The 26703-nt window shown below is 45.0% G+C and overlaps 1 protein-coding gene across 1 annotated transcript; it reads left to right on the top strand.

Annotated features, from left to right (window-relative positions):
• The first annotated feature begins 535 nt into the window (after window positions 1-535).
• On the top strand, window positions 536-24429 carry LOC132388289 (NACHT, LRR and PYD domains-containing protein 3-like). Its single transcript, XM_059960627.1, has 8 exons — window positions 536-654; window positions 10729-10877; window positions 16505-16671; window positions 19629-19800; window positions 21756-22237; window positions 22388-23073; window positions 24027-24113; window positions 24252-24429. Exons 1-8 carry the CDS (start codon window positions 536-538, stop codon window positions 24427-24429), a joined length of 2040 nt encoding a protein of 679 aa, XP_059816610.1.
• The last annotated feature ends 2274 nt before the right edge of the window (window positions 24430-26703 follow it).

The following is a 26703-nucleotide window of genomic DNA, read 5'->3' as shown; positions in this document are numbered from 1 at the left end:
AAGGCTTATGGGAAGAAGAAACGACACCTTAAAAAAAAATTTATTACAAAGTATGTATATACCCAATTCAGAGAAAAAAGATTAAGAAAAAAGACATTATAGTAAAATTAAAAGAGCGTCTCTAACCGTGATAGTAAAAAAAACAGGTCTACAGACCAAGGTAAAAGGCTATAACGCGGCTTCATGAGTTAAAGCTCAAAGCGAAATGGCATCTTCTCTCCAAAAATTCTTCAACGGAACACATAGTTCAACTTATGGTAGAAGATCGATATTCTTCGACGAATTTCTTCGCATCTGCTGGAGTTTTAAAGAAGCGCTGGCTGTCGTCACCCAAAGTAACTCTAAGATTCGCTGGGTATCTTAAAGCTTATTTAAGTCCGATCGAATGAATCTCTGCCATCACTGGTTTAAAAGTGATTCTTTCTCTCATCACTTCAAACGAATAATCTTCAACAATACGAAGCTTATTGTTTCTGTGAAAGATCATACCTTTCTGACGAGCTCGTCGGATTAAAAGCTCTTTCTGCCGAGGATAATGGTGACGGACAATCACAGCCCCTGGCTTGTCGCTCGAGATCGAGAATCTCGAAACTCTGTGGGCGCGATCAATAGTAGGTTTAACTTGCAAAGCTTCAGCACCAAAAACTTCCCACAGTAAGTTGGAGAAAAACTCAGTTAAGTCACCAGACTCAACATTTCCGGGAAGCCCAATGATTCCCAAGTTCTGTCTGCGAGATCGGTTTTCAAGATCGGTGATTTTAAACTTATAATGCTCTAATATTTGAGCAGTCGACAGTACCTTTTTCTCCAATGTTTCAGTGTACGTATTTTTTCACAAATTAAGTTTTCAAGAGGCGTGATCTTGTTTTCATGCCGTTGAATATCCGATGCCTGCGATTGAAGCTTGGCATCAAGCGATCTAACAACTTCTTCAAGCTCAGACATTTTCGCGGTAATCTTATTTCCCAAACTTGCCATTTTACTTTCCATTTTACTTTCCAAACTTGCAAGTTTAGTATCCAGAAGGTTAGAACTTGCCTCGAGGGATAAAGGCTCTTTAGACGATTTCTTAGCTGTAGCCATTTTAAGTTTGAAAAGATTAGATCAAGTATTGTTTTAGAAAAAAAGTAAATCGTAAGTATCAACCCATATAATTAAGTACGAAATGATTTGATTAAAGGGTGATTATAGTTTAAAAAATGAAGAGCGCCTAAAAGGCAGATGTCTACGTCGCCATCTTGAAACTCCGCTCCCCATAAAGCTAGAACTTGCGGGTGTGAATTGGGATGATATTTTTGCAGGGAAATGTACTATGGACATGTGGTCGATGTATCTCTTGCAGGATGTTAGGGATACATTTGTCCCGATGAGGAAGATAAAGAATGGTAGGGTGAAGGAACCATGGATGACAAGTGAGGTGGAAAATCTAGTCAGGTGGAAGAAGGCAGCACACGTGAGTTTTAGTAAGAGATTTGAAAGTAGGAAAGGGAGGGGAAAATGCGTAATGATAGGAGAAGACAGGAGGGGGTGGGGTGAAGTTGAGAGCCAGAAAGGTGACTGGCAAAAGTGATACAGAGCTGGAGAAGGGAAAGGATCATGGGACGAGAGGCCTAGGGAGAAAGAAAGGGGGAGGGTAGCACCAGAGGGAGATGGAAAACAGTCAGAGTGATGGACAGAGAGAGCAAAAGAAATAAAAAGGGATGGGAAAAAAACTAAATACATCATACATGGGGTAAAAAGGGAGAAGGGGCATTAACGGGTTAGAGAAGTCAATGTTCATGCCATCAGGTTGGAGGCTACCCAGCCGGTATATAAGGCGTTGTTCCTCCAACCATTCAGGGCCCCAGACAGTCCTTCCAGGTGAGGCGACACTTCTTCTGTGAGTCAGCTGGTTGGTATACTGCGTCCGCTGCTCCCAGTGTGGCCTTTTATACATTGGTGAGACCCGACACGGACTGGGAGACCATTTCACTGAACACCTGTGCTCTGTCCGCCAGAGAAAGCAGGATCTCCCAGTGGCCACACATTTTAATTCCACGTCCCATTCTCATTCTGATATGTCTATCCACGGCCTCCTCTACTGTCAAGATGAAGCCACACTCAAGTTGGAGGAACAACACCTTATATTCCGTCTGTGTAGCCTCCAAACTGATGGCATGAACATTGACTTCTCTAACTTCCGTTAATGCCCCTTCTCCCCTTCTTACCCCATCCCTGATATATTTAGTTTTTTTTCCCCATCTTCTTTTTCTTTCTCTCTCTCTGCCCATCACTCTGCCTGTTCTCCATCTCCCTCTGGTGCTTCCCTCCCCCTTTTTTTCTCCGTAGTCACACCCCCCCCCCGGTCTTCTATCATTTTGCATTCCCCCCCCCTATTTTCAAATCTCTTACTATCTCTTCCTTCAGTTAGTCCTGATGGAGGGTGTCTCGGCCCGACTGTCGACAGTGCTTCTCCCTATAGATGCTGCCTGGCCTGCTGTGTTCCAACAGCATTTTCTGTGTGTTGCTTGAATTTCCATCATCTGCAGATTTCCTCGTGTTTACATTTCGGACGTTGAGGATCTGCAGAGCATGTGGCAGGTGATAGGTGAGGGGGAAGCTGACAGAATACAGGCCGGCTGGTGATTGGTGAAAGAGAAGGTGAGGGAGTACAGGCTGGCTGGTGATAGGTGAGGGGAAAGATGAGAGAATACAGGCTGGCTGGTGATTGGTGAAAGGGAGGGTGGGGGGAAGGGAAAAGGTGCAGACTCAATTAGAGGACAAATGCTGTACCGAGAGGTTGGGCAAACTTGAGATGTTTTCTCGAGAGCAGCGGAGACTGGGTGATCTGATGTCTACCGCATTATGGCAGGCATGCGCAGTATAAGCAGAAGGTATTTTTTTTAATCCCAGAGTTGAAATGTCTGATCCCATGCACTTAAGGTAAGAGAGGCTAATTTAAGAGAGATGCGAGGGTAAGTCTTTTACACTGAAAGTTATGGGTGCCTGGAATATGGTGGTGGAGGTAGATACTTAATGGACTCTTAAGAGAGGTTTAGATAGCAACATGAACTCGAGGGGTATGTGGGCAAAAGGGATTAGTTGGCCATTCGATTACTAATGTATTTGGTTTGGCTATACTGTTATGGCTACTGTTGTTGGTTTGGCTATAAAGTCTTTGACTTTGCACTCATTTTTATGCATTGCACTACAGAAAGAATAAAAGGGGTGATGGGCTTTTGACACAGGAAATCAGCGAGGTGTTTTGCTATGTCTATCCACTCGCTGTGAAAGGAGACAACCCTCTTTCCGACAGAGAAAGGGAGAAGGAGACGGAGAGGGGAGAGGGAGAGAGAGAGAGACTGAGGTACGTCGGGTAAAAGAATAACTTTTTCTGTTTTGGTCAGAGGCTGGTGGAGGGTGCCGAGGATTTATTTTGTGTGGAAGTGGGTGGGGAATCGGAGGGTCGTTGCTTTGCTGCTGGCGGTGTGTGAGAATAGGGGAGCTTTGGGGTTCAAATGTTTTAACGGTCACTCATCCTTTGGGGCACTCTCGGTTTCCATGGGTTCATGTCTGCGATGAACTAGAATTTCAGTATGTATATGGCTTACCGTTCTCTGATATTAAATGGAACTATTGTAGAAAATCAAATTTCTACACATACTCCAGTGATATTCCGCTTCTTCAGGGGGACGTGACATCACACAGGTCAGTGGTGAATCCCGTGAAGTTTCCTCCATTGTCCAACAGAAACCTTAAGAACGTCGATGAACGCATTTGTGAATGAAGAGGCTCTCCACAAATGTCTGATCACCACGCAATCTGCCGAGCGTTTGGCTCCATGATGCTGGGTGCAAAGAAATACAACGGAGTAGCAGTTAAGGTTAGGAAAGGTTTAAGGTAACCAAAAATACAAGAACTCTCAACAAATTCAATGAAAAGTGGACGCGGAGTCAGGAGGTGTAGTGTAGATGCGTGCTGAAGGAGCTGCTGGGCCCCACTGCAGTTCCTGGTAATCACATGAGAGCAAGTTGGTTTCTCGAGGAAGGCGGGCCCAGAGCTGAATGCCTGGAATCCAAGCACCAAACGGGCAGGGGCAAGTTTATCTGGCCACGGTTTCAGGAAGAAACAGTCACCCTGATTAACTGCCTAGCGTTCGGGCAAGTGAGGCATACTGCAAGTGAGAGGTGCAAGAGTTAGTGCTGGAGGAGCCTGGGCCCTCGAGAATTAATTGAAAAAAACCCTGAAGGGAGTTGTATACAGACCTCCAAACGGTAGCCAGATTGTGATGGTACCAATTATAAGGGGAAATAGAAAAGGCATGTAAAAATAAAGATAATAGGGTGTGTTCAATATGCAGGTAGTTCGAGAACATCAGATTGATGATGGGATCCCGAGAGACGGCAGGTCTGAGGAAGCTGCTCCACGTGAGGATGAAAGTGGAGGGGTGATAAACCGAACTAAGACGCCATGTTTCAGGTGGGACGAGTACAATCGGGTATATTTCAAACGGCATGTTATAAGAGTTAAAATTAGCATGTGACAAAGGTAATGCTACGGTTGTAATGGGGGATTTCAACATGCAGGTAGACTGGGAAAATCAGGTTGGTACTGGACCCCCAAGAAAGTGAATTTGTGGAGTGCCTCCGAGATGGATTCTTAGAGCAGCTTGTACTGGAGTCTAGCAGGGAGAAGGCAATTCTGGATCTAGTGTTGTGCCATGAACCGGATTTGATCAGGAAACTCGAGGTAAAGGAACCATTAGGAGTAGTGACCATAAAATGATAAGTTTTAATCTACAATTTGAGAGGGAGAAGGGAAATTCAGAAGTGTCAGTATTACAGTTAAACAAAGGCGTATATGGAGCTATGAGGGACGAACTAGCCAAAGTTGACTGGAAGGAAACGCGAGCAGGGATGACAGGTATATCTGGGAATTATACAGAAGGTGCAGGATCATTTCATTCCAAAGAGGAGAAAGATTCTAAGGGGAGTAGGGGGCGACCGTGGCTGAGAAGTGAAGTCGACAGTATAAAATTAAAAGAGAAGAATTATAACATAGCAAAGATGAGCGGGAAGCAAGAGGATTGCAAAACTTTTAAATAGCAACGGAAGATAACTAAAAAAGGCAATATGGGGAGAAAAGATGAGGTACGAAGGTAAGTTAGCCAAGAATATAAAGGAGGATAGTAAAAGCTTATGTCGGTATGTGAAGGGGAAAAATAGTTAAGACCAAAGCTGGACCTTTGCAGGCAGAAACGGATGAATTTATTATGGGGATCAAGGAAACGGCAGATGAATTGAACAGGTATTTTGGATCTGTCTTCACTAGGGAGGACACAGACAATCTCCAAGATGTAATGGTGGCCATAGGATCTAGGGTGACGGAGGAATTCACATTAGGCAGAGAACGGTGTTGGGTAGACTGATGGGACTGAAGGCTGATAAATCCCCAGGGCCTGATGTTCTGCATCTCAGGGTACTTAAGGAGGTGACTCTAAAAATCGAGGATGCATTAATAATCATTTTCCAATGTTCTATACATTCAGGATCATTTCCTGAGGATTGGAGGGTAGCTAATGTTATCCCACTTTTTAAGAAAGGACGGAGAAAGAAAACAGGGAATTAGAGACCAGTTAGCATGACATCAGTGGTGAGGAAGACGCTGGAGTCAATTATAAAAGATGAACTGGCGGCACATTTGGATAGCAGTAACATGATTGGTCCGAGTCAGCATGGATTTACGAAGGGGAAATCATGCTTGACTAACCTTCTGGAATTTTTTGAGGGTTTTCATATGAAAATGGACAAGGGAGAGCTAGTGGATGTATTGTACCTGGACTTTCAGAAAGCCTTTGATAAGGTCCCGCATAGGAGATTAGTGGGCAGAATTAAAGCACATGGTATTGGGGGTAGGGTACTGACATGGACAGAAAATTGGCTGGCAGACAGGAAACAAAGAGTAGGGATTAACAAGTCCTTTTCAGAATGGCAGGCATTGACTAGTAGGGTACCACAAGGCACGGTGCTGGGACCACAGCTATTTACAATATACATAAATGATTTAGATGAAGGGGTTAAAAGTAACATTAGCAAATTTGCAGATGACACAAAGCTGGGTGGTAGTGTGAAATGTGAGGAGGATATTATGACAATGCAGGGTGACTTGGACAGGTTGGCTGAATGGGCAGATGCAGTTTAATGTGGATAAATGTGAGATTATCCACTTTGGTGGCAAGAACAGGAAGGCAGATTATTATCTGAGTGGTTTCATTAGGAAAAATGGAAGTACAACGAGATCTAGGAATCCTTGTTCATCATTCACTGAAAGTAAGCATATAGGTACAGCAGGCACTGAAGAAAGCTAATAGCATGTTGGCCTTCATAACAAGGGGAGTTCAGTCGAGGAGCAAAGAAGTAGATCTGCAGTTGTACAAGGCCTTGGTGAGACCACACCTGGAGTATTGTGTTCAGTTTTGATCTCCAAATTTGAGGAAGGACATTCTTGCTATTGAGAGAAAAAAAAAACATTTTGATTATTGTCTCTCTAAACTTCCTGATGTATTTATTGTTATGGGAGGAGACTTTGACATGATATTAGATGAAAATATTGGATCGATGGCCACTAAGGCAATACTCTACTTATAATACCTTTACCAGCTTTATTCAGAAGTTTAATATCATAGATATTTGGAGAGAGCACTTTCCTGGAGTTAGAAAATATACTTGGACTCATAAATCTATTACATGCATGTCTAGACTAGATTACTGGTTACTATCCGACATCTTAAGAAAGAATCATGTCACTTTTAATTTTTCCCCTCCCCTTTAACAGATCATAAAGCTATCCATGTACAAATTGCATTATCTTCAGCTGAATCCAATCTTAAATCTTATTGGAAATTAAATAATTCCATTTTGGGCATGAAGTTGTCTGTTTGCACATTAAAAAGCTGGCAACCAGCTTTTTACATAAAAAGATGGTAGAGAATAATTTTTCTACAAATTGGGAACTTTGTAAATTTGAATCTGCCAAATTCTTTAGGGAATACAGTAGTGAGTTGGTAAAGAAAAGAAAGTTGGAAGAACAATCATTGATCTCAAAGATTGCATATTTATGTGAATTGTTTCCAGATATCCTTTCCAGAAAAGATAAAGAGGAGCTGGCTTTGTTAAAGGATAAGTTAAACCATCTTTATCTTATAATGGCAGAAGGTGCATATATGAGATCTAGAAAACAGTGGTTGTAAGAGGGTGAACAGAGTACAGCTTATTTCTTTCATTTAGAAAAGCACCGTTGCCAATTCAATTCCATTCATCAGTTTAATATTGATGATGTGATTACAGAAGAGTCTAAAAATAGCAAAGTATTGTTCTGCTCTTTATAGTAAACTACATAGCTCAAAATATTGTGAAGCATCCACACTGCATTTCATGAATGATATTAATATTCTTAGGAACCTGTCCAATGATCAGAAAGACCTGTGTGATGCTCTTATTACCCTGGGAGAGGTTAAGGCTGCCATTTCAAACCAAAAATATAATAAGTCGTTGGGTGTGGACAGTCTGACTGCAGAATATTATAAGATGCTTTCTGACACCTTAAGTCCCTTTTTACTAAAATTGCTTTGAGAATGTATTGATAAAGAATGTCTTCCCACTTCTTTAACACATGACCTTATTACTTTAATTCCTAAACCAAGAAAAGATAAATTATTTTTCGATAATTGGCGTCTTATTTGCCTTCTCAATACTGATGATAAAATTCTGGCCCAGAACTTTGCTAACAGAATGAAAGTAGTTTTACCATTGATTAATGATGTGTTACGTACCCCGTAACTGGGTTAACAGACCAGCAGAAATGGAATGATATGTTGGAGTCTGGTGGTACTGTAACTATAGGTGTTTATTAATAAACTAAGCAATACAGTATCAAAAATGCCAATATAAAACAGGTCAGCAATGATAAATACAGAAGTGTAGGAATAAGAATCAAAACCAAGCTCTATCAAAGTCTTGGGGTAAATGAATTGTCATAAGAGAATATAGAGTTCAGTTCAGTTCGTGCTGACGTAGTTGTTGTTGTGTTGCAAAGTTAGAGAGAGAGAGAGTGAGAGAGAGAGAGAGAGAGAGAGAGAGAGAGAGAGAGAGAGCAAGAGATAAGCAGCTGCAGCAGGCAAACCTTCCGTCGTCTTCCTGTTCTGTTGTACCGTTGAGATCACCGATTATAACCCTTCCGTTCCAGTCTAGACCGTTCTTCAGTGATGGACTCGGCACCCAGGCAAGGGCGGACACACACACACACACACACACACACACACACACACACACACACACACACACACACCACACACACACCACACACACACACACACACACACACACACACCACACACACACACACACACACACACACACACACACACACACACACACACCACACACACACACACACACACACACACACACACACACACCACACACACACACACACACACACACACACACACACACACACACACACCACACACACACACACACACACACACACACACACACACACACACACACAAACACACACACACACACACACACACACACAGAAGTCCCCACCGGTCTGCCTTCATCCACCGTGCTCCGGACCGATTCTCCTGAACCGACCCTCCAGGCACCCCACACCTTCCTGTGGGTGCACAACACTCTTTCAGTGTCCACTGGTGTGTCTGAGGGTTTACCCACAGATCCGTCTTTTATCCCCCCCCCCCTTGATGGGGTATCAGCCATCCATCAACTGATCATGTCCATGAACATCAAACTAGGCCACTCCCTGCTGTCTCAGCAAGAATGTTAATGAGCAAAGGAGTGTCCTTGCAGCAAATGGTAAACAATCAGTGAAGAAGCCATAATACATAAATCATCCGTGTCTCTCTCTCTCTCTTATCTGTGCCAGATGCCGCTCCCTCTGTTCTTCATCTCTCTCTCTCTCTCATTAGCAGCATAGTTCCCGGGGGTGGAGGGGTCAGCTCTGGACCCCATTTCCATCTGGTTTTTTCAGCACACATAACAGATGAAAGACAGTCAGGTTTCACGAAGCGTCAACGCATCTCTAACAACGTCAAAGTAGTTTTAGGTCTTATTGATAATTCTCATCTTGTTCAAAATGATAGTTTTATGCTGTTTTTAGATTTCTGCAAAGCTTTTGACACTATTCAGCATCAGTTTATCTTCACAGCTGTTGGTAGATTTGGGTTTGGTCCATTTTTTTTAAGGCTGCTAAGGCTTTGTACACAAACGCTAATAGTTCTCTAAAGTCGAAGCTGGGGACTTCCCCGAGGTTTGATGTGAATGGGGGGAGTGAGACAAGATTGTCCTATCTCACCTTATTTATTCCTTATATCTGCACCATCAAGTCTAGTCCTCTAAAGGGCATTTCCTGTGCAAATTCCAATTTTCTGATTAGACAGGTTGCAGATGACAGGACTCTTTTTTTTTAAAAAAAGTGATAATTCGGAAATCCCATTGGCTTTAAACTGTGTTTCTACTTTTTTTCCCCAAAGCCTCGGGCCTCTGTTTAAATATTCACAAATGTGAATTGTTTCCTCTTAAAGGTTGCACTCAATCTATAATTAATAATATTCCAGTAAAAGAGAAAGTTACATATTTGGGGATATCTATCGTTAAAAACCAATATTTAAGGTATGTGGCTAATTTTCAACCTCTCCTGGACAAAGCAAAGATAAGATTAAACCAGTGGCTTCAAAGGGACTTAACTTTGAGAGGCCGGGTTCAGCTTTGTAAAGCAGAAGGTCTTTCCAGGTTTATATATATAGCTCTCCCCTTATGTGTCGATTAAAAAATCTGTAAATTGATAGACACCATGCTGATTAGCTTTTTGTGGAAAAAAAAGTTCATTGTATAAAAAAATCTGCTGTCATGAATAGTTATGACGGGGGGGGGCTACATTTTCTTGATTTTGACAGTCGTAATAATACCTTTAAAATTATTTGGATTAAACAATTTTTACGTAATCCTACTTTTTTTTATCCACCTTAGAATTTCCTGTGACTCCAAAAGTATTTGCTGCTGTTATGGATGCAATTCCCTCTGGTATCATTATGTTGTCTATAAATACATCATATTTGGTAGTTGAAGGAAATATTTGATTTCCTCAGTCTTTTGTAAAAAATAATAAGACCATAAGACAAGACAAAGGAACAGAATTCGGCCATTCGGCCCGTCGAGTCTGCTCCGCCATTTCATCATGAGCTGATCCAATCTAAATTTAAAGAAATTTCATTTAAAATTATACATAGATGTTATGCAACCAATGTTTACTTGACAAGGTTTAATTTTGATATTGAAACTAACTGTTCTTTTTGTGGTTTATATCCAGAGGATTTATTTCATCTGTTTTGAGATTGTGAATATGTTAAAACATTTTGGGTTGATGTTTGTCAATTTATAGATCAACATATCAATGTGGATTTTACTTTTTATTTTGAAAATGTCATTTGGGTTTACTAATAATAACAAATCTCATAGTGATCACTTCTTTATCATAAATCTTCAGTTAATTTACAGCAAATTTTATATCCATAAATGCAGCAATATGAAACCTTCATTTACATTTTTTACGTCAGACTTCAAACTATACGTTAATATCTGAAAACTTTCCATAAATTGAAAGCTGTAAAGACTACAGATCTGTCAGCGTTTCGGGTAATCTCTGTAAATGCGCCCAATTCAACAGAGGCGGAAGGCGCTACTCTACTCCCATTGGTTCGACTGCATGTCGATCAGGGATTGTACGCAATGGCGGGGAGGAGTCCGCATCAGTCCCGGTGGCCGCGCCGTCCAACCGCCGTCAACTCGCTGTAGACAAACCCGGACGTGTCACCCGTGAGTGAAAGGCGAAAATTTGCAGCAAGTACGAGGTAGGTTTTAGAGTCAAAGTGCGAATATATGAAGCCAGGTCTTGTATTAGGTTGGCGGGTGTTGGGAGAGTGGCTGAAACGGTGGTATAGGGACGGGACGGGGGAGGTGATGTCCCGTTTGGCTCCATCCGTCGAACATTTTGTGCAGGGCCCTCTGGCGATTTTTAATTAAACCAGGTTTGGGAATTGGGATCTGAACCCCGCCTTAGTTCCCTTCACAACCCCTCGGAGTAGGTGGTGCTCATGCAGGTTCCTGACAGGCGCCGTCAACACAGATGAAGGTGAAAGGGGTGTGGAGCAGGCGAGGAAGAGATGAGGGGCTAGGGGATAGGAAAGGGGTAAGGGAGCCGAGGGAAGAGTGAGGAGGGGATTTGAGAAGGGGTAAAGGAGGGTAGGAAAGAGAGGAGAGGGTAGTGGAGGAAGGAGGGAGAATTAAGAGGTAGGGGCAAGGGAGGTGGGAGAAAGGAAGGGGAGGGCTACCGACGGAAGGAGTAAAGAGAGTAGATGGGGAGGGGGAAGTGAGATAAGGGAGGGTAAGAGGAGGGGGAAGATGGAGGAAGAGGAAAGGGGGAAATCAAGGGGAAGGGAAAGCAAAGGGGAAAGGAAACACAAAGTACACTGCAGATGCAGTGGTCAAATCAACAGGTACAAGCAAGCTGAGCAGGTCGGGCAGCATCCGTGGAAACGAGCAGATCAACATTTCGGGCTGAGACCCTTTGTCCTGACGAGCTCTCCTCCTCTCCTACCTCTCTAATCAGCTCAACAAAGGGTGCGTCTTATGGGACTGATGGAGACCACAAGCAATCATGTCTTGGGACTGGCCACCCCCAGCTATCTGGTCCATTCTTAACTGATCCTCCTCAGCCGCCTGAATGACCCCTCTGTGCTGCAAACAATTTATCTGTCTCCCTAACCGAATCCTAAACATTGCTGCTACAGAGGCCCAAACTCCATTTAACTGATTATGTAACTTCTAAGACCAATTCTCTGCACCAGTGATGATTTGGTGTGTCATGTTAAAGGACCTGAATTCTTATGCAATCAGTTATTTTATGTTTTTATCTCAATAGTTTTGTAGAGATCAGTTTTCACTTTGGAACAAAAACCTTTTTCTGTTGATTGGTGTGACAGTAAGCCAAATTAAACCTGCAGTGATTCAGTGTTCTAAAACAATAAAAACATCCATGGGGAGTTAAATACTTCTTAAAGTCAGTATAACCAGGGTATCCTGGACTTTTTGCACAGTACTGTAATAACTTTATTACATAATAATACCTTTATTATGCTGCTGCTGCTTCCAATAAAAACTAATTTCATGACACCTGAGTGATGATAAACCTATTTTTGATATGGGTCTCTGTTGTGGACAAAGGGGGAGAGAGAGGGGTATCTTGGTTGCGAACGGGAAGCACAATAGCATCAGATGGTCTGTCTGCACCTGTTTCACCCGCACCTAGCAGTCCTTCTCTGCCACCTGTCCCACCCTGCTCTCGTGTGGTGTTCCACTCTCGCCATTGCAAACATCCTTTGCTCCCACCAGATTCAGAAACTCGGAAGTTTTGATTTTCTCCTTTGTATGGTTAATGTGCTTCATTGACTGTGCTGGGAAAATTAGGACTGCAGTGGTGGGTTGGGTCTGGCCTGAGATGGACTGGACGGCAGCCATCACTTTAACTTGGCTTTTCCTTTCTTGGACATTGGTATTTCCATACCAGGACACAGCGCAACCAGTCAGGACTTTCTCCATTTTCGGCACAGATACATCACAGGGATGTGTGCTTAGTCTCCCTACTTTACGTGCTTTGCACCTATGACTGTGCGGTCTAAGCACAGCTCCAACACCATATTCCAGTTTACTGGTGGCACCACTGTTGCAGGCCGATTCAAATGTTGTGACAAATTAGCATAGGGAGGGGGTGTGAAAAATGTGGCTGAGTGTGTATAGCATCCGTCGGTCTCGATAGACCATGGATCTGTGCCTGGAGTTTCCAGGGCACAGGCCTGGGCAGGGTTGTATGGGAGACTGGCAGTTGCCTTCCCCTCTCCACACCACCGATGTTAATAGACAGTAGGTGGAGAAGTAGACCATTCGGCCCTTCGAGCCTGCACTGCCATTTTGAGATCATGGGTGATCAACTACTATCAATACCCGGTTCCTGCCTTGTCCACATATCCCTTGATTCCCCTATCCATAAGATAACTATCTAGCTCCTTCTTGAAAGCATCCAGAGAATTTGCCTCCACGACCTTCCGAGGCAGTGCATTCCAGACTCCCACAACTCTCTGGGAGAAGAAGTTTTTCCTTAACTCTGTCCTAAATGACCTAGCCCTCATTCTCAAACCATGCCCTCTGGTTCTGGACTCTCCCAGCATTTGGAACATATTTCCTGCCTCTATCTTGTCCAATCCCTTAATAATCCTATATGTTTCAATCAGATCCCCTCTCAATCTCCTTAATTCCAGCGTGTACAAGCCCAGTCTCTCTAACCTCTCTGCGTAAGACAGTCCAGACATCCCAGGAATTAACCACGTGAATCTACGCTGCACTTCCTCTACAGCCAGGATGTCCTTCCTTAACCGTGGAGACCAAAACTGTACAATCTGGGAGATTGCTTCTGTCTTCCTTAGTGAAAACAGATCTAAAGTACTCATTAAATTCTTCTGCCATTTCGCTGGTTCCCCTAACAATTTCATTGTCCTTACCCGAGACGTGCCGGACATCCGTCGTGTATTCAGAGATGTAGGACAGATGGCGCTGCTGGCGGGACGACCAGGGAGCGGACACCTTCGTGAACGTAAAGGTAAGCGGCTTGTGGTCCGTGAACACGGTGAAGGGCCGACCTTCTAGGAAGTACCTGAAATGCCGTATTGCCAGGTATAGCGCCAACAGTTCCCGGTCGAAAGCACGGTATTTGAGCTCGGGTGGTCACAGGTGTTTGCTGAAAAACGCCAGGGGTTGCCAGCAACCCGCGATGAGTTGCTCCAGTACCCCACCGACTGCCGTGTTTGATGCGTCCACTGTGAGGGCGGTAGGGGCGTCCGTTCTGGGGTGCACTAGCATCGTAGCATTTGCTAAGGCTTCTTTCGATTTAATGAAAGCGGCGGCGGACTCCTCGTCCCAGGTAACGTCCTTGCCCGGACCCGACATCAGGGCGAACAGGGGGCCCATAATTCGAGCAGCTGAAGGGAGGAAGCGGTGGTAGAAATTTACCATACCCACGAATTCCTGAAGGCCTTTGAAATGGCGGACTGCGTCTACCTTAGCGGGCAGAGGGGTTGCCCCGTTTTTAGTAATCCTGTGGCCCAGGAAGTCAATGGTGTCGAGCCCAAACTGGCATTTGGCTGGGTTGATTATTAGACCGTATTCACTCAGTCAGGCGTGGAGTTGACGGAGGTGGGAGACATGCTCCTGACGACTGCTGCTTGCTATGAGGATGTTGTTCAAGTAGATGAAAGCGAAGTCCAGGTCGCGTCCCACCGCGTCCATTAACCGTTGGAACGTCTGTGCGGCATTCTTCTGGCCGAACGGCATGCGGAGGAACTCAAAAGGCCGAACGGGGTGTTTTGGCCCGTTTTGGGGACGTCGTCTGGATGCATGGGGATTTGATGGTATCCCCGGACGAGGTCTATCTTGGAGAAGATCCGTGCACCGTGCATGTTTGCTGCAGAATCCTGAATGTGCGGCACAGGGTAGCGGTCCGCTGTGGTAGCCTCGTTCGGCCTGCGGTAGTCGCCGCATGGTCTCCAGCCCCCTGTAGCTTTGGGCACCATGTGCAGGGGGGGAGGCCCATGGGCTGTCGGACCGCCGTATCATCCCCAATTCCTCCATCCTCTTGAACCCCTCATCGCCAGTCGGAGCTTGTCCGGGGGAAGCCGCCGAGCGCGGGCGTGGAGTCGGGATGTGGTGCTGTACGCCGTGCCGCGGCATGGCCGCTGTGAACTGCGGTGTCAGAACCGATGGGAAATCCGCCAGGACTCTGGTGAAGTCATTGTCGGACAGCGTGATGGAGCCGAGGTGAGGGGCCGGCAACTGGGCTTCACCCAGGGAGAACGTTTGAAAGGTCTCGGCGTGAACCAGTCTCTTCCTGGGCAGGTCGGCCAGTAGGCTGTGAGCTCGCAAAAAATCTGCTCCCAGGAGCGGTTGGGCTACGGCGGCCAGTGTGAAGTCCCACGTGAACCGGCTGGAGCCGAACTGTAGCTGCACCGTACGAGTGCCGTAGGTCCTTACTGTGCTGCCGTTCACGGGTCTCGGGGGGATCCGGTGCCCTGTTGCGGGTGTCGTAACTCATCGGAGGTAAGACGCTGATCTTGGCACCGGTGTCGACCAAAAAACGATGTCCCGACCTCTTGTCCCACACTTACAGGAGGCTATCCCAATGCCCAGCCGCCGTAGCCATCAGCGGCGGCTGGCCCTGGCGTTTCCCGGGTACTTGCAGGGCGGGCTACAGCGGAGGGCTTCTGCGCCCCACCGCTGGTGGTAGAAGCACCATTGTTCGTTGGGTTCCCCACCCCTGACCCTGGGGTTATCGGGCTCTGCGGCCGGTCCTGGACTGGTTTGCTGCAGGGAGCGTGGCCGGGTGATCTGTGCGACGGACGCCTCACTCACCTTCTTGGCGTTCCTCAGCAAGTCCGCCCGGGCCGCCAGCTTCCGGGGGTCGCTGAAATCCGCGTCGGACAGCAGCAGGCGTATGTCCTTGGGCAGCTGCTCCAGGAATGCCTACTCAAACATGAGGCAGGGCTTGTGTCCGCCGGTCAGAGACAACATCTTATTCATTAAAGCCGATGGAGTTCTGTCCCCCAAACCATCCAGGTGCAGTAAACGGGCAGCCCGCTCGCGCCGTGAGAGTCCGAAAGTCCTGAGGAGCAGGGCTTTGAATTCCGTGTATTTGCCGTCTGCCGGGGGCGACTGTACGAACTCCGCGACCTGGGCCGCTGTGTCCTGGACGAGGGTGCTCACCACGTAGTAGTAACGTGTGTCCTCTGAGGTTATCTGCCGAACGTGAAATTGGGCTTCTGCTTGCTGGAACCAGAGGTGAGGTCGCAGCGTCCAGAAGCTTGGCAGTTTCAACCAAACCGCATGAACAGATACGGCGTCGGTCATCTCCGGTCCAAATAATGTTTGGACCGTTGGGGTCACCAATTGTAGCGGTGTGCTACATGCAGCGCTGAAATAACGACACGGAGTCGGTAAACTTCAGTTAAAGAAGATTTTATTCGAACTTCACAGCCTCGCTTTAAAGCCTCCCTGATCCTGCCCTCCCCGGGCGCGGATGCTGTAGGGGGCACGTACTCACAATCCCCCGCAGGCTTTTCCCTTTGTCGGTGAAGCAGACCTGGCGCCCTTTTGGGACTGGCCTGCGTGCCGGCGCGCTGGCTATTTGTGAGCCGGTTCGAGTGCGCTAGGAAGTGGGTCGCCACACCTCCTTAATAATCTTGTAGATAATAAATATATAAACTGAAATGAAAGTTGTAATTGTGTCAATGAGCAGTGTGTGAGTTGGAAAGCATGGCTGGTCTGGAAGGCTCATAGTGATGGTGGATGTGAGGCGGATGCTGTTTAGATGAAACTTAAGTTACCTATTTACACCGCAGATACTGATGCTGGAATTTTTGAGCGGCTGGCACAATGCACAGATTACCAGCTGTTGCAGCTGATGAACCTCTACCGGGAGAGACTGAAACCTGCGATTGAGGACGGGGTCGAAGAATTGGTCCTCCTGTCGAGAATGGACGGACATTTCAGTGAACGGGAGCGCAAGGTGAGCAGGTGGACAGCTGGGGAATTCTGTTACAGAACTGATTGCAGCACAGAAAGAGAGATAAAAGGCAGTCTGGCTCATCTTCTCAGTTCCGTTCACTGTAGTGGTGACGTTGATCACTGAATAATTTGTGCTTAAAACACAGTGGTGTGGGAAATGTGAGTCAGAATCAAAAATGATTATCTGATTGAAATACATCCAGGCCATTGGTCAAATGTGGGTTGGTAATGCCCCATGGGTTCTTATTAAACCTCTCCATTCTCATCTTAAACCCGTCTTCCGGTTCCTGATTACCCCAACCCTGGGAAAAACACTCTGATGATTTTATAAACCTCTCTAAAATCATTGCATATTTTCCTGCTGTCCAGTGACAAACGTCCCAACCTGAGTAACCTGACTCCATAGGTCAGTCCTTCAATTCCTAGCAACATCTTAGAAATCTCCTCTGAACTCTTTCTAGCTTCATGACATCTTTCATATAGCAGCACGACCAAAACTGAAGAAAGTGTTGGAACTGTGCTCTCACCAACATGTACAACTAAAACGTTACATCCCAACTTCTATTCTCGTTGCCCGAACTGATGAAGGCCAGGATGCCTAATGGCATTCTCCACCATCTTCTTGATCTGTGATGTCACTTTCAGAGAACCACGTGCATTTTTTTTCTTAACCCCACTGTGCTCCAACACAGCCCATGATCCTATCCTGTACATCTACCCAAAATGCAGCATCTTACCCTTGTGCGTTATTTCCCTTGTTCATTGATTCCAATATTCCCTTGTTCCCTAACCCTTCACTAACTGACAATGCCACCGCCAATTTTAGTGTTACCTGCAAACTTGATGACATGTATAAATCATTATACCAAGAACAATTACGATTTGTTGGTGGCCGGTGGTGTGATGGCATCAGCATTCGACTTTGAGTTCAACCCAGCCGGCGCCCTGCACGTTTGACATCCATGCCGGGTTGAGGGTCAAGCTAACAACTTGGCCTCTTTAACGACAGGCAAATGCTAGGGAAATGCAAAGTGCCTCCAATGAATGACAAGACACAAACAGAAACAAGAACAAAAAAGTACGAATCATTATATAGAGAGCAATTACATACTGTTATACTACACAACCAGTCACAAGCCTTCAGTATGAAAAATGCCCTTTACACCACCACCCACTGTTTTATACTATCAAGCCATGCTGACTAAATCAAACGATATATAACATATAACCGTATAACAATTACAGCACAGAAACAGGTCATCTCGTCCTTTATAGTCCGTGCTGAACGCTTACTCTCACCTGGTCCCACCGACCTGCACTCAGCCCATAACCCTCCATTCCTTTCCTGTCCATATACCTATCCAATTTTACTTTAAATGACAATACTGAACCTGCCTCTACCACTTCTACTGGAAGCTCGTTCCACACAGCTACCACCCTCTGAGTAAAGAGATTCCCCCTCGTGTTACCCCTAAACTTTTGCCCCCTAACTCTCAACTCATGTCCTCTTGTTTGAATCCCCCCTACTCTCAATGGAAAAAGCCTATCCACGTCAACTCTATCTATCCTCCTCATAATTTTAAATTCCTCTATCAAGTTCCCCCTCAACCTTCTATGCTCCAAAGAATAAAAATCCTGCATTTCCAAATGCTGTATGTCTTATCCCTCTAAATTCCACTCTTCTAACTTAGGTGCACTGCTCAATAGTTGCCAGGTTTTTCTTTGAAGCCTTTCTTAAATTTGATCCTAAAATTTCAGTAGAACAGATGAGAAGGAATTTCATTAGCCAGATGGTTGTGAATCTGTGGAATACATTGGCACAGATGTCTGCGGAGGCCATGTTGTTTGGTATATTTAAAGTGGAGGTTGCTAGATTCTTGATTTGTAAAAACATGCAAGATATCCTGATAATTTTCTCAATTTCCAAGGCCTTCATTTCCTTCTCCACGGTAAATCAGAGGAGAAACGTTGTCCTTTTCTGTCAAACAACTTCAGTCAACTTCCACACGTCCCCAATGCCACCAAAAATTGCATTGCTCCAATTTAGAACTTTAACTTTGTGGACCAAACCGTCCCTTTCCAGATCTGCAGGCTACTGAAGGGAAAGAAAACCTTGCACTCCTTTGGTCGAGATTTGTCTCTACTCTGTCACCCTAGATCTAATTTAGGACTAATAAATTGAAGCGCTTCAGTCCCAAAGTGATCCCCGCTGACATTGCAGTCTGTTGGTCAAGATTTGTCGACTCCCGGATAAGGCGTCAACTATATTGCCTGGGGGAGGGCGGGGGAGTTTCCGAGCGCACTTAACAAATTCCACCCTATTTAAGCCGCTGCCCTCAATACTGTCTTGTACAATTAAATCCTTGATTTCCTCAGTTGCAGAATCCAGTCAGTTCACATTGGCAACGACAAGGCTTTGAAGCTTCTTAATTTGTTTTTAAGGCGATGATAGTATTGAATGCTGAGCTGTAACTATGAAGCCCACCCCGATTAGACATCTTCGCTGTTGAAAAGCCAATGTAATTACATCTGCTGTTGACCTGCTTTGATAGAAGGCAAAATCCATGTCATTCCTCAGGCAGGAGTTCATATGCTCATCAGCAACTCCTCAAAGCACTTTATCAGTGGAGCGAAGTGCCACCAGACAGTAGTCATCGAGGCAGGTTACCACAAACAAAAGAATCTGCAGATGCTGGAAATCTAAGCACAACAGACACGCAAAATGCTGGAGGAAGGAAATCAGCAGGCTTCATCAGGACTCGGCCCGAAATGTTGGCTGTACTCCTTTGCATTGTTTTGCACGTTGTCCGTTTGCGTGTAGTTTTTCCGTTGTGTTGCTTTGTGTCTACTGTGAATGCCTGTAAAAAAGTTAATCTCAGGGCAGTATGTGGTGATAATTTACTGTGCACTTTAAAATTTTCTTCATTGTTCTGCGTCTCCAAAATGTGTTTTCCACAGCAAGTTATTGAGCTTACAGAGAAAGGGTGCCAGACAGAGAGTTCCAGACTCTTGCTCAGTCTGGTGATCGAGAAAGGAGCCCAAGCCCGAAAAGCAACATGGGAATACTTTGCGGAAATGAGGAATGAGTTGCCAAAATTGGACAAGATCCTGAAAGAAATCCAGGAATTCGGTATGGTTAAATAACTCATGCGGTCCTAAATCTTATTGACATAAACCAGATATAACAAAGCATGTTGGATGATATTTCATGGAAGCTTATTGATATCAACAGGTCCTGATCCATATGAGCACGTGAATATCACCCGACACTTTTGGGATTTATCAACTTCTCTGAAGGGTAAGTAATGGAAACCTTGATTACATAATTGAAATTGATCTGCGATTGCTCGTAGATCACTGAAGCTGAGAGCCCAGATGTCAGTGTTTGGGGAAAGGGATGTTCTTCCACTGGTCAATAAGGGTTGTTTTTAAAATTTGCTTTTAAAATAAATTTGACTTAACCATCATTTATTTGTACTCTGAGCTTAAGTTACACTTCATGTCATTTGTAACCCTCTCTCTGTGGCTTGTAACAGATTTGGCTTGTTATCTAACTCCGCCTAACAGCCACATGAGTTAGTGTTGCATGGGCAACAGTGAGAAGGTCACCATCAATAAGCAGGGTCAAGGGTCGGTATGATTCAGTTTCAGCCAAACAGTGAAGTGGAAATGTTCTGACTGGGTAAAGAAAATTGCGGTGAATGCTGTGTAAATGCTGTGACATGCAAGGTTATCATTCAACAGGAAGTAGCAGAGCTTACACCAGCATAACATTAAAATGGAAATACAGTTTCAGATATTTCAACTTTAACAAACAGTTAACAGGAAATGAATTGAAAGGGTCCAGTACAGTTAAGCCAATCAAAATGGGTCCATGAACGTTTGAACTCATTTCTGATGAGTGGAACCCAGTGTAGTCTTATTTGAGATACTATGCTAGTTAATTGGGACAGGAGTCCGTTGTTGATCAGTTTCCAACTAGCATCAGTCGAGTGACCGTGTGCAGCCATTAGACTCCACACTGTTCTGAGAACAAGCAGTGTTTAAATAATGTCAGGTGCGTGTGTTTGTGTTCAGAAAGCAGTGATTTTTTTGTCACTGGTAGATAGTGAGAAATAAATGAGAAATAACGATTTAGAGTTGTTTTCCTCACCGCTGTCAAAGAGGTTTTATATATCATCAGTTGTGTGCGTTTGTATTCAAAAGGCAGTGGTTTTTGTCACTGATAGTTGGTGAGACATTCGCATTAAGACAACTTAGAGATGTTTTCCTCAATGTTGTTTCAAGCATTCAGGCTTGGAGATGCTAGAAGCAGCCAGGACTGAAAATAAATCAAGAGGTGACCCGACAGAGGTGTATAAGATCAGAGGTATTGATTGTGTGGATAGTCAGTGGCTTTTTTCCCAGGACTGAAATGGTTGCCACTAAAGAACACAGGTTTAAGGTGCTGGGGAGAAGGTACAGAGGAGTCGTGAGGGGTAAGCTTTTTACGCACAGAGTGGTGAGTGCGTGGAATGGGCTGCCGGCAACAGTGGTGGAGGCGGATACGATAGCACCTTTTAAGAGACTTTCGGGTAGGTACATGGAGCTTAGAAAAATAGACGGCTATGGGTAAGCCTAGTAGTTTCTAAGGTAGGGACGTGTTTGGCACAACATTGTGGATCGAAGGGCCTGTATTGTGCAGTAGGTTTTCTGTGTTTCTGTGTTTTAAAACAATTTCTCATCTTCAACAAGTTAGGAGCTGTGAAGAACTTGAAGGTGTAAACAGTCATCATTAATATTATAATTAAATTAAATTGAGAACAAAGACACAGCTGAATCTATGGAAAAACTACACACAGTGACTCAAGGAATGTGCAGAGGAATTTTTCATATTCATTTTCAGCAAATATCAGTTTGTAGAGATCTGATACTCTGGTCATTGATAACTGTTGTGTTAGTGGCCTGTGAACATCATTTTACTCTCTGTCATCTGAAGAAGCCTTGAATTAATTCTTGATATCTTAGCAGTGAGTTCTGGTTAGAGTTTTTAGGTTCATTTATGCCAAACTTAACATGATTTTTATTCTCTCTGTTCCATGGAAGATGTTCAACAGAAACACAAGGAGACTCTACGGTCAGAGACTGAGACTTTGAGAGTGAACACGATCCTGAAGAGGGAGAAGGTGAAGGTTGAACAATACACTGAGCTCACGATTATTTCCATTCTTCGAGATCGGAGATTGGTGGAACGTGAGCTGCTGGCCAAAGGCCGGGAGCATGAACGATGGAGAAAGAGGCATCTCGGTGGAGAGCTGGAAAAAATCCGAACTGATCAATTGTTCCAGAGCAGCTTTACCCGAAGTAAATCCCAGTCTGGGAATTCAGCAGCAGTGGTTGGAGTTGCTGGAATAGGAAAAACAACAATGGTGCAAAAGATTGTCAATGACTGGGCAACTGGGAAGATATACCAACAATTCCAATTTGTCTTCAGTTTCAAATTCCGGGATTTAAACTTAATTAAATGCAGAATAACCTTGAAAGAACTTATTCTGAATCAGTATCCTTATTTTGGGAATAACCTCACCGCGATCAGGAACAATCCAGAGGGATTGCTGTTCATATTCGATGGTTTAAATGAATTCGAGAACAGTATTGATTTTGCCAACAGTCAGAGGTTCACACAACCTCAGCACCAGTGCCCAGATCCCGAGTGGTGGTGTGACGTATCGGACATTGTGTACAGTTTAATCCAGGGCAAGCTGCTCCCAGGGTGTTCAGTGCTGGTGACCACCCGCCCCACTGCGTTACATTTATTGGAAAAGGCGGAGATCTGTGTCAGGGCTGAAATCCTGGGATTTGTTGGTGAGGAACGGAAGGAATATTTCATCAGGCATTTTGAAGATCAGACAGTGGCAGCAGCTGTTTTCAAATACGTGCAGGAGAATGAGATCCTGTACACCATGAGCTACAATCCCTCCTACTGCTGGATCCTTGCTCTGGCACTGGGCCCCTTCTTCACCCAAAGAGTCAGGGACCCACAGCGAGTTCCCAAGACCGTCACCCAATTCTACTCCTGCTATATCTACAACATCCTGAAAAACAACGGCAGTGAGATTGAAAGTCCCCGTGATGTCTTTTTGAGCCTGGGTCAGATGGCCTTCAGGGGAGTATCTGAGAAGAAGGTTGTGTTTACGGATGGAGATTTGATCAGCTACAATGTACAGCCTTCCCAGTTCCTGTCTGGGTTCCTGATGGAGCTTTTGGAGAGAGAGGATTCCACCTGGAGCGTAGTGTACACATTCCCACACGTCACCTTCCAAGAGTTTGTAGCCGCACTCGCACAATTCCTGAATCCACATCCTGCAGATATCCTTAAATCCCTCAATGAAGCTCACGGTGAAGATGATGGACGATTTGAGGTGTTTCTCCATTTTGTTGTAGGTCTCTCCTCCCCAATGACAACCCGGGGCCTGGAGGAGTTTCTGGGTCCATCTCCTCGTCAAACAATCTGCCGAGTGATCGACTGGGTGAAGGAGGTGTTTGAACATCAGATTGGAAACCCAGGGAGTGAAACTGGTAAAAGGAGCCTCCTGAACACACTGCTCTACTTATTTGAGTGTCAGAATCGTGGACTGGCTCAGGCCACACTGGGGTCTGTGGTCACCCTTTCATTCAGTGAATTGCGACTGATGCCAATTGACTGCGCGGTCCTGTCCTATGTCATCGGACTCTGTGAGACAATAAAGCAACCTCGATGTGTGGAACAGTCGCATTCAGTGTGAGGGACTCCAGCGGCTGGGACCTGTGCTGCACAAATGCCTGGAGTTGCGGTAACTGTTTAATTATCTCTAAATCTGAGTAGTAGTATTTTCCCCCACTTTGGTCTTTTCTGCAGCTGGATTATCCCTGACCAATGCCTTACTGCTCCGGATTGGCACTGTCTTGTTGACTCCCCTGTCCTGTCCACTTATAATTTCCCCTCTTCCACTCTCCGAGCTTTCAGCTTGTGCATTCTGCCCTTTCTCCCACCCTGTGTGTGAATTACCTTGTCTTACTTAAGGATGTGTGACTCCGTCCCCCTACCGCCTCGACTGTGCCCGACAACCCTCCAGCTTACCCTACCCAAGGTTCTCTTTCTCTCGTACACGAATAGGAGGTCAGTCTTTCGAACAGGACGGAAGGAGGAAAATTTACAGGAGACACGCTGACAGCTCTTCCTTAACTCAATTACTGACATTCCGTGAGGCACTAAACAAGGTTCTGAGGACAATAATTTTGCATTACTAACTTTCCGAAGAGCTTACCGTAATATCGAAGTTGTATGCTGTTGGACGCAGGATGTGAGTCAATTTGTTTTTCACTCTCTGTGTTCAGACTGGGGAACAATGAACTGGGAGATTCCGGAGTGAAGCTGGTGTCTGCGGCTCTGAAGAACCCGGAGTGTAAAATACAGAAACTGGGGTAAGTACCAGAAGGGGAGAGATTGGGTTTACAGTCACTGGGTATTTGATGCCGAACACTATTGTGATCAGTAGTCGTGTTACTGATGAACACTGGGGATTCTCACCATCTCCCCGTCTCGCTTCTTCTCATCTCCAGGTTGGACCAAGTCCATCTCACAGATTCTGGTGCTGAGGATCTCTCCTCCGCTCTCAGTGCCAACCGATCACTGACGGAGCTGGATCTGAGTTACAATAATGCCCTGGGAGATTCGGGGGTGAGAGTGGTGACTGCAGCTTTGGGGAACCCAGAGTGCAAAATACAGAAACTGGGGTAAATACCAGACTGCGGGAGATTGTGTTGACTGTCACTGTGTGTCTGACATTAAACATTCATGTGATCAGTAGTTGTGTTCCTGTTTAATAAGTGTGGATTTGCACTGGTTCATATTTTTTCCTTTACCCTCACACCCTCTCATCTCCAGACTACGGGATGTCGGTCTCACAGATTCTGGTATTGAGGTTCTCATCCACCTTCCCTTTCCAAATGACTCACTGGTGGGGCTAGAGCTGGGATGGAACTCACTCACGGACCTGTCTGTCCACAGCCTTGAAATTCTCCCGCATATGCTCCCGAATCTGAAGCAGATCAGGTGAGTGTTTGAGCAAATGTTTAATGTGGTAACTTACCAGTGGAACCACAGGCATCTGTGGTGATACTTGTCTCTAAGTGTTGAAGAAGCCCAGTATCCCATTACTGACACTTCTGTGTAATTCTTGTCTCCTCTTTATTCCACAGGCTGGTGAGCAATCAGTTCAGTCAGGAAGCGAGGCACCAATTTTGAATTTCTGCTGTTGCGCAGACTCTGCATGGACCTGTGAAGCTCCCCGCCCGGGATTCGGGATTCCCGCCTTCCTCTTTAACGACCGCGATCCAGATTTCAGTCCCAGTGTTTCTGGTGGACAGGCTCCAGCCAGGCACTCTGTTTGATCCTGGTCCTCCTGTGATCAGAAGATTTTTCAGAAGACAAGAACAGGGCATAAAGCCTGTTGCTTACAATCATTCTTATTAAGTGTTATGAGTGTTACGTACCCCGTAACTGGGTGTCAGAGCAGAACAGATAGAAGTATCCATTGGAGTCTGGTGGTACTATATTCAAAGGTGTTTATTAGTAAAATAAGCAAAACAATACCAATAATGCAAATATACATATAACACAGGTTAGCAATAATAAAGATAAAAGTGTAGGAACAATAATTAGCAATAATAATCAAGCTCTATCGATGTCTCGGTGTCAATGAGTTGTCATTGAAAAGAATAAATTTCAGTTCAGTTCATGCATGCTGAGGTAAATATAGTTGTTATGTGGTAATCGTTGGAGAGAGAGAGAGAGAGAGAGAGAGAGAGAGAGAGAGAGAGAGAGAGAGAGAGAGAGAGAGAGAGAGATGTAACAGCTGTCGCAGGCAAACCTTCGATTGTTTTCTGATTCCGTCGTGTCGTTGTGGTCATTCAGCTATGAACCCTCCATCCTTCAGCTAGACCGTTCTTCGGTGGACTCGTTACTCTGGCATGAGTGGACACACACACACAAGTCCCCACTGGCCCTGCCGTTACACTGAAAGCTATATTGACCGATCTCCTGATTCAGTCCCCGAAGCCCCCACCTTCCTTGTGGGTTCACAACACTCAGTCAGTGTCCACTGGTGTGTCTGAAGGGTGTCTCTCCAGACCTGTCTTTTATCCCTCCTAACGGGGTCTCAGCCATCCGTCAACTCTGAATGACTGTGTCCATCAAATCAGGCCGCTCCTGCTGTCTCCTGAGGAAAGTTAACGAGCAAAGTAAAGTCCAAAGTAATCCAGGAAGAGTCAAAATACAACAAATCAACAGTTTCTCTCTCCCCCTCTTATCTGTAGCAAATGTTCGTGCTTGTGTTTCGTCTCTCTCTCTCATGAGCAGCATAGCAACAGCAATAGTTCATGGTTCTCGGGGGGCGAGGGATGGTTAACTCTGCACCCCATTGTCCATCAGGTCTGTTCATCACTCATAACACCCCCATCCTTTCAGGAATTTTCACCAAGGTGAAAATTAACTAATAAAGCATATTACCGAGTTTAACAAAATACATAAATTGTCTTAACTACAAGAATAATACAGATACACTTTCAAATTAACATCTGGATAAACTATCAGCAATTACATAGTCACTCCCCTTTACATGTTGCATTTTAATATCGAATTCCTGTAACATCCTAATAACTGCCTATTTTTATTCTTCATGTTAGCCAAAAATACCAAGGGGTTGTGATCAGTATAAACAATGAATGGCCTCTGTGCTGAACAAATGTAGAACTCAAAATGCTGTATCGCCAAGATAAGTGCCAACAATTCTTTTTCCACAGTGGAGTAATTTCTCTGATGCGCATTGAACTTTCGAGAGAAATATGCCACTGGGTGTTCCACTCCATCCCAAGCTTTCTGCAACAGGACTGCCCCTGCAGCCTCGTCTCTTGCATCAGTCGCCAGGGAGAAAGGTTTCAAAACGTCGGGTGCTTTCAACACAGGGTGGTGGTACAGTATAGTTTTCAACTTCTCAAAAGCTTCCTGACAAGC

The sequence above is a fragment of the Hypanus sabinus genome, unplaced genomic scaffold (genome assembly GCF_030144855.1).
Source record: "Hypanus sabinus isolate sHypSab1 unplaced genomic scaffold, sHypSab1.hap1 scaffold_293, whole genome shotgun sequence".
NCBI lineage: Eukaryota > Metazoa > Chordata > Chondrichthyes > Myliobatiformes > Dasyatidae > Hypanus > Hypanus sabinus.
The sequence above is the reverse complement of the archived record's forward strand: the minus strand, read 5'-3'. Positions and strand labels throughout refer to the sequence as shown.

Coding starts and splice junctions, on each gene's coding strand:
- LOC132388289 (XM_059960627.1), top strand. CDS start 536: ATGGTGACGGACAATCACAGCCCCTGGCTTGTCGCTCGAGATCGAGAA. Junction 655..10,728: donor AGCACCAAAAACTTCCCACA/GTAAGTTGGAGA, acceptor CCAATTCAACAG/AGGCGGAAGGCGCTACTCTA. Junction 24,114..24,251: donor TGTAAAATACAGAAACTGGG/GTAAGTACCAGA, acceptor TCTCATCTCCAG/GTTGGACCAAGTCCATCTCA.